The 8,764-nt window shown below is 33.7% G+C and overlaps 1 protein-coding gene across 2 annotated transcripts; it reads left to right on the forward strand.

Moving 5' to 3' along the window:
* Positions 1 to 247: 247 nt before the first annotated feature.
* Positions 248 to 8,348, forward strand: LOC128669386 (lipopolysaccharide-induced tumor necrosis factor-alpha factor homolog). Of its 2 annotated transcripts, none has more exons than XM_053744191.1 (3): positions 248 to 407; positions 6,696 to 6,835; positions 7,298 to 8,348. In XM_053744191.1, exons 2-3 carry the CDS (start codon positions 6,702 to 6,704, stop codon positions 7,398 to 7,400), a joined length of 237 nt encoding a protein of 78 aa, XP_053600166.1. In that variant the 5' UTR covers positions 248 to 407; positions 6,696 to 6,701; the 3' UTR covers positions 7,401 to 8,348. The 2 variants fall into 2 exon arrangements, with proteins under 2 accessions (XP_053600166.1, XP_053600167.1); XM_053744192.2 differs by lacking the exon at positions 248 to 407 and adding an exon at positions 6,121 to 6,240.
* The last annotated feature ends 416 nt before the right edge of the window (positions 8,349 to 8,764 follow it).

The raw sequence follows: 8,764 nt of genomic DNA on the forward strand, positions 1-8,764 counted from the left end.
GCGTTCGCGTTGGCCATCCGAGTGTAGTCGAAATTAGGTTTCGTAAAACTTGTTTTTCTCGACTACTATAATAACCGTTACAAGACAAGTTAAACAAATGCATATAGTAAGTATCTGTGCTCAAATTTATTTGTAAATCAACTCATAAAAATCGATTTAAAAAATCATGATATGATAGATAAGGTACGACAAAACTGTATGTAGTATAAACATATAGTTTTTTAAACACTGACGCCCTTCTCCATGTGATGAGTCACAAGAGCGTTGATAACATAGTACAAATATTTCCTTTGAAAAATGTTCTGTGTGCGTGGCTAGCTAAGTAGTTGTGAGTTAGGCCGGTAGCTGAGTGGACGTGCACTTTGAGCCATTAGTGTTACTATCCTGTGAATCATTTACAAATTAAGGTGAGAAAAAAACGTGATTGTTTTCTGAACAGTTTATTAATTTTGACAGCTTTATGTTGCCAATTTGGAAACTATGCGCAACAATTGTTTGTAATAAATTGAACAACAATTGTTTACATACACGTGCGTCTTATATTTTATTGTTGGTGAGAGAATATTTTGTTTTCGCGTCGGTACCCAAGTAAAACGGTTTATTTATGGTAATTTCAATAAAAACACTTAAGTACGTGCTTTTTCTTACTGTTATGTACTGTATTTAATTCAAAAATAATCAAGTACTATGAAATACTAACATAATTGTCCAGAGGTTGTAGGTGTAGGTATCATAATTATGTGCACATCATAAATTCATATGAAATGAGACGATAGAGGAATTTATGTGTACACATTTTCATAACTGCATAGGAAAGGTTATCAAAGATTAGATTAAGTGGGTCTTACTATATATTTGACCTAATTTCGCCCTAGATCTAGATCCACAAATGTCGAACATTTACATAATGTTTCTCTCTCACTCTCATGCTCGGGGGTTTCCAGCAGAATTTGTGTTGCTGATATCGCAAATCTAGTGAACAGTGTAAAATTGGACGATTCCGCTGTTGCTTATCAATCGTCTGTTTGCCTGACGTTAACCCTCTTTGTTAATTGTTATTGTTACCTATCGGCTGCCCCACCCTCAGTCGCTACTTACAACATCTACTGGAGGACAGGAGTAGATCTATTTTAGGACAGAACCACGTTTACAAAATGTACTTATAAATTAAATAGTTAATACTTATAATGGTCTACCTACTATGTAGTTTTATTACGATATCCCAAAGTTTTGAGTTTTCCTTGAACAGCTCTTAGATACGAGTGTTATAAATATTTATCTACTATGAAAGTATGAAATCACTACAGTATATTCTCAAGTGGTGGAATATAAGTAGAAAAACAGAATAGAATTAAACAGATATTACTGTGATACTTGAATACAAATTGTCCTTGTTATGAATGAAATCATTAATAACAAGGAAAAATTGTATACAGTAAACAACAAGATAAACTTAGGTTTGAAAAATATTTGATTAATTTCTATAAGACAGCAAAAAATGTATGGTGGACAATTGAAACGCAATATATATATATATATATATATAGGTAGGTTGTATACAGAATCATTTTCTCTCACTAGAACCTCTGTTTATTTGTAAAATTTTTATTGTACAAATAATACATTGTACATATACACAAAAAAAAGACGCGTGCAAAGACAATATGGATTCCTTCCAAAGTTTTTTATTTACTTTTTAATAAAGAAAAAAACTTTAAAACTCATATTTCTATCCCAGTAAAGCGAATAAAAAAAACATCCGGACGGATAGTGGATAAAAAAATTATGTGATTAAGGCCACCAATCCAACAGCTGCCGGCGCCGGTTTGTCCTTGACCAGACAATGTGACGAGGAAGTTAGCCGGCGGCTGGTGACCTTCTTTATTATCTTCATTGGGCATAAAAAAAAAAGTTTCATAAAAAGGAGTTGTAATGAAGGCTGGCAAAAAATTGATCTTCAATCATCCTTAAAGTCAAAATCAAAGACCTCTGCTGCGTCTGTTTGTTCGTGATAAATACTGCACGGATTTTCATCCGGTTTTTACTAATAGATAGTGTTATTCCTGAGGAAGGTTTAGTTGTATAATTTATTTTGTTTTTACCCGAGCTATGCCGGGAAGGGCTGTTAGTACAAAAAAAAAAATGATAGTCAATAAGTACTCGATGCTTAGTTTTTTTTTTTCATTTTTAACTAGCCACCCGGCCCGTCTTCACATAGTCAAATAGGCTTTTTGTTTGTTTGTATAAACCTTCCTTAATAAATTGTCTAAATAACAGTGAAAATTGCACCAAAATCCGTTCGAATGGTTTGAAAACAAATGCGGCGGACGACTTTGTTATTTTTTAAATAAAAACATATTTTTAAAGCACGTGTGTATGATATCTTAAAGTATATTTAAAATTTAAATATGTATTCAATTCAGATTTTATTTGATCTAATTACTTTTCCCATCAAAATTTTGATGTAGATTACTAGCACTGGCATAGGCCTATTTATACAATTCAGATAGGTACGATCTCTCTAGTAAACGACTGCGTGGCTAGCAATGAAGCTCTTATGATTGCTAAAAATTGAAATAGCCTAGTGATGACCTTGGACAGAAATACTTTCGCCATATTGAATACTAAGAATACTGATTGGTATTCGGTCCGCTAGGCTCGAATTTAAACTACTCACTGGCTATATACCGCGGTTCTACTACATATTATACTGCATTATTACATGTGGCCTACAGAGCTGATTTCGTCTGTAGTATTTTTATTTTTATAATGTTTACAAAAATATATTTATAATATATTCTTGTAAACATTTATTTTTGACTTGTCAGTTATTGGGAATTAAAAAAATTATGATCGTAGACACAGAAAGCTATAGACCCCGTCAAACAAGAAAGAGATGCGCGTATTAGAATAGAAATACGTGAGGAGAAACGAGACAGACCGCTGATATCTTTAGTCCCTCAACTCGTACCCGCCCCAATCTGACAGTTAGCTAGGTCGGGGAAGTTGTAGGTGCGGAAATATTCTAAGTATGTCATCTGGTTCATCGTCACGTTTTTGCAGTTTTCCCTTATCAAGAAAACTAAAAAGTTTTTAGTTTTCTTGATAATTTGGGTACCTATGATCATGGAATTAGTAGGTAGGTATCCCGTACAACATATAATAGGTACCCCGTTGTACCCCACCTTCTAATTCCAAAAGCAAAAAAAAAAATTTTTGTAAGTGGACAGTGGTTTTTTTTAGGACTATGTATAGCTACAGTGCTATTACAAGATTTTGTTATTGCAATCATGATCATTATCCAATCTAGATTTAAAACGTTTGCTATTTGACCATGAACTTCGATTGGTTTTTGTGGTAGATTCCTACAGACAATAGACGGTATTTAAGATTATGTTTTGTTTATATGTAGGTATGTTGTGTATGAGTGTCTGTATATTATAATAAACTTGGTATGTAGCCAATAAAACCTAGACTATGATAAACTCGCCAATCGCACAATACAAAGTGGGACACGTCGAAAGCTATGAAATTGTTTTTGCAGTAGGATTTGTTAGTTCAGTTGACTGTACAGTTCCTAATTGTCAACTAAAGTTTTGGTATGTAGGTTTCTTGGGGAGTGAGTGAGTGAGATTTTTTTTGTTTGTAATGGATAAACTCAAAAACTACTTAGCCGATTTTGATGAAATTTGGCACAGAGATAGGCAATAGTGATATAGACGGTAATATAAGCTACTTTTTATTATGGTATTACCCGAACGAAGCCGGAGCGAGTCGCTAGTTTATAATATACATAAATTGTTATAAACATAACAGTGGGGTCTTCTGAAAGTTTATTTAGCCATCCTCGTGGTCATTAAGTGGAATGAAACATACATAGATATTATTAGGTACTGCCATAATAATTTCAGTTTACGTGTACCTAACACGTAAACTACTCATTCAAACAATCGTATTGCATGCATCAAACAACGACCTTACGTGCACACAATTGTACTTTTTGATATCATGTTGAAGATATTTTAGAAAAAATCGATAAACTAAACATGTCAGGCGAGGTGATTGTCACGCAATAACATGCTTTATGTACTTTCGTTGAGTTTCCATCTATATGTGTGTTATTAGACTCTATGATGTCATGTCATATAACAAACGTATATGTATGCCATATATGTGATACAGACATCCGAATAGTATCAAGGTCTTCGTCTGAATTGCGTGTATACTAACTGAATAGCTACATGTGCACATTTTTAAATGTGTGTTGGCTGTTGGCGTCTATTAATCTTTTGGCGCCGCTGTTGTTCTGAAGTTAATTAGGTCATCCATATTGTTTACCAAGGAAATACTTAGGCACAAACATTTTGCTTTGGCAACCTTGCTTTGCAAAAATCTGTAGGTTTTTAGGACGTGACAAAAAGGGGTGTTATGTTTTCGGGAAAATAACTTATTTGGTTAAATAACAATGTAGGTACGTGTGTACCTATAACTCGCATAGGTATTAGGTATGTGAGTTTCTGTAATCCCCCTGTTTGACTTACGAGAACTATTTATTATCACTAAATGATAACACAACAACAACTGGCATACCTACCTAGATTTTATTTTATGAGCGGATACGCGTATGTAATAATATGGTTTTGATAATAAAATACCTATACCTAGCTATCTCGCGTTTCACTACTCACATGAGTCGTTATTATAAATGAATAATTTGTAAATGAATGAATTTATTTATTATAGTATTAAGTCTTTTTTTCTGTGTCATACTTATGTTGCAACCCTAGACGTGATGTGTTAGAGGAAAAAAAATCTATGTCGTTCCTATTTTCATGTAACATAGTGTCAGCATATCACGTCTAAGAGTACCGTGTAATACAGAGTCGATGCAACAACGTCATACTGTTTGCTGCGAAAGTAAGTTTGTTTGTTTGTTACCTCTTCACACGTTATCTACTCGACCATTACCGTATAGCGTTATCTTCTTGAAATATCACATATCTATATTCAGTCGCACGAAGAAGGACAACCAAAAAGTACTATTCCTATGGCATTTACTGTAAACGAGTCGAGTATTATATTGCATTATTTATCCATTAATACAATCATGACGACCTCGGTGGCGAAGTGGTAAAGTGCTTGCCTCTGAACCAAGAGATCCCGGGTTCGAACCCCGGTCGGGTCATGATAGAAAATGATCTTTTTCTGATTGACCCGGGTCTTGGACATTTATCTATATATGTAATTGTTATAAAATATAGTATCGTTGAGTTAGTATCCCATAACACAAGTCTCGAACTTACTTTGGGGCTAGCTCAATCTGTGTGATTTGTCCTAATTATATTTATATTTATTTATTTATTTATTTATTTATTATGTATACGGAACATAGCACTTCTAGCTTTCAGGCCCCACTAATTTTCCATTGGCAAACACTGAAGATTGCAGAAGTACATCTGGAACAACCATGCTTTCCATGGGAAAAGAAACATATTACCGGCCATGGCCTGTAATATGTTTTCGTATGACCAGCGCTTAGAATTAGTTTATTTTGGCACCAAGTGGGAGAACAAACAATAGTATATACTCGTACCTATGGTATATACCTACAACAGAGTCCAAAAATAAATCTTCAGTTTTTCGATCTCAACTAATATCTACTATAAATGTTAAAGTGCGTTTGTATGTTCCTCTTCAAACTTCTATTCAATAGACATTAGTAAATAAATAAATAAATATATTAGGACAAATCACACAGATTGAGCTAGCCCCAAAATAAGTTCGAGACTTGTGTTATGGGATACTAACTCAACGATACTATATTTTATAACAAATACATAAATAGATAAACATCCAAGACCCGGGCCAATCAGAAAAAGATTATTTTCCATCATGACTTGACCGGGGATCGAACCCGGGACCTTTCGGTTCAGTGGCAAGAACTTTACCATTGCGCCACCGAGGTCGTCAATTAGTGAGATATTGCAAAAATTTATATATTTTTTTCATCTCTGAAAATGTACTATTCCCCTGGGAAATTGACGCGGGCGAAGTCCCGGGTAAAAGCTAGTTACATAGGTATGGATTATAGACAATATTATATGTTTTGGATGTCATGAAATCTAGGTGGTTTATTGTGTTTTTATTTACAAATTATCTAGAAATCTAAATGAATAAGGAAAATAATTTAATTTGAAGATTAAGTCCGGAAAAACTAAATTATTAGTTAATCCATTCCAGGTAATGATCGTATTGTTAATTGATAGTGATAAGAACCGATTTGACTGTGTTTTACAAGTGTAGGTACTGACTGTGCATACTAACGCTATTATTCAAGATAAAGAATACTTTAAGCTAAAGTATGTTATATCACTATCAAACTTTACAAAATTTGGTATTGACAGAACGAGAGAATGCGTATACATTAGCTTAATATGCATCATTATTTTTTAAAGAAGAATAGGGTATGTATGCACATTGTTTCACATCTATTATCATTACCAACTAAAACTGGTATACATATGAGATGCAACAGTCAACTTTGACTTTAACTTTAACCTTCACAGAAAAATGCAAAATACGCCATTTTATATACACGACGGAGGCGCCTCTATGGTGCAAGTGATCCTTAGATTATGTGCTGGTATATTCGCATTTTGAAAGAGATCACAAATTTACTATTATATTTTTTTCAGGACACCATGAATATCGCTCCAGTAGGCCCTAAATCGACCCAGCTGACGTGTCCATCTTGCCACGCCAGTATTTCCACAAGGGTGGACCACAAGGCCACCACTAAGACACACGTTATTGCCCTGGTCTTATGTCTTTTCTTGTAAGTACCTAACCAAAAACTTTGTTTACAAAAATGTTGTAGTATCCTATATGGTATATCCTAAGTTATATTATAAATGCGGAAGTTTCGATGTTAGCGAATGATGATCTTAGTTAATCAGTCTTGCAAAATCTATTCGATGGATTACAATGTAACTCAGTTAAATACTGAGTCATATAAGTCATAACTTAGAATACACGCATTTTCTTTTCGAAATTCCTACGGAAGTAAGTACTCAGGGGCACGGTTATTATAATAAGAAATAATGATTATAATTCTCAGGTAAATTAAACCAATTAAACCAGAGGGCGGAGTAATTATTTATATTTCACTTCTCACTATCGTGTCGATTCGAAGTGACACGTAGCGAACTAATCACATTGCGTTGTGGTTGTTGTTGCCTCACAATAGCGCACTGTGATTTGTTATATATATATATAGTAACCATTATATTACTTTCAGGTGCTGGCCCTGCATTTGTATCCCGTACTGCACAGACTCCTGTCGAAATGCCGACCACTACTGCCCTAACTGTAACTCATACTTAGGCACATATCAAAATTAACTTGATGGCTATTTTGTTAAGTCGAGATTATAACTAATTTGGGGGTTACCTATCGCCGTTTGTGCACGTAAACAACGATGACCAAGCTCTCTGGCCTATTTGGACTTCGTAAAACGCCATACTAATGTGGATATAATTGATTAAAATAGTCCAATTTGCGGACAGATTTATGAATTAGCATCTTTCAATGGGTTATCTTTTAATGAATAGTCTAATATACAATTAGTAAGTTGAATATTAAGATCTATAAGTTTAAAGGCCTTTTTAAATAATGCAGAATCGTGATCACGCCAGATTGTTCCACTGATGTGATCATGAGGATTCTTTTAAAGTAAATAACTCCTTGCAATTATACGAGAAAAAAAAACAACAGAAGTCCAAAGTAAAAGCAATAAATACGCATTGGAAAATAGAAATAATATTTCCTTAAAATTAGAAGTTATTAAAACAAACCGTAAGGGTGAGTTACATCGTCAAATTTGACGTTGATCTAAAAAGTTGAGGGTGCAACTCACCATAACAATATTTTTTGGTCATGTTTTTGCTACAAACTTAAGAAGATCTCGACATTCATATGCTGTGGGTAGCGGCTTTTTACATACAAATATTAGTTGCGCCCAGAATTTTGGCATGTGAAGTACTTTATTATATTAAACCACCCTTAAAGCCGGTACAGACCTAATGCGTTAAACATAGCGGTGCGGGTTCACTGTATGAAATGCACGCGTATGCAGCCAAAATGTATCCCTACAAATTAGGTGTGTACCGACCTTAAATGCACGAGTGAAAGTTATCAAATGTTAATATGTTCTGAGAAGTTGTTATAGTGCATTTATGGTTTACTAAATTTTTTTATGTATTTTTTGCTTACTTATGAAAAATTGCATTTGTATTTTTGTAATCACAAACTAGTTTCTATTAAGATAATAAAATATAGTTTAATGCGAATTTTATTTCTTATCTGTAAGTATTTTCGTTACCTTATTGCCGTCTAAGAAGCAATACAACTAGTAACTTCTTTTTTTCCATTAATTACCATATGACTGAATGTTTTGGATTACAATTATTTACTTAGTTCAAATAAAGTTTTAATAGTTACATTGTTTTATTGAAAACTATTAACTTTTTGTTCTTGATCATCAAGACCAAAAAGTTATTAGTTATTGTATATACAGAACTAGCCTATTGTAGGATAATTTGTTATGCACTGCATTGTATATGTACGGCATTAAGTTTTTATGAAGACAACAATTCCGTCGCTTTCTAGGCTTTCCTTGGGACCTCTCTTTTAAAAGGTCCATCTTGTGTATCATAGTTTTTAATTTTACACAAACATAATACTCGTCAACCAAGCAAACTCACGT

The sequence above is a fragment of the Plodia interpunctella genome, chromosome 4 (genome assembly GCF_027563975.2).
Source record: "Plodia interpunctella isolate USDA-ARS_2022_Savannah chromosome 4, ilPloInte3.2, whole genome shotgun sequence".
Lineage (NCBI taxonomy): Eukaryota > Metazoa > Arthropoda > Insecta > Lepidoptera > Pyralidae > Plodia > Plodia interpunctella.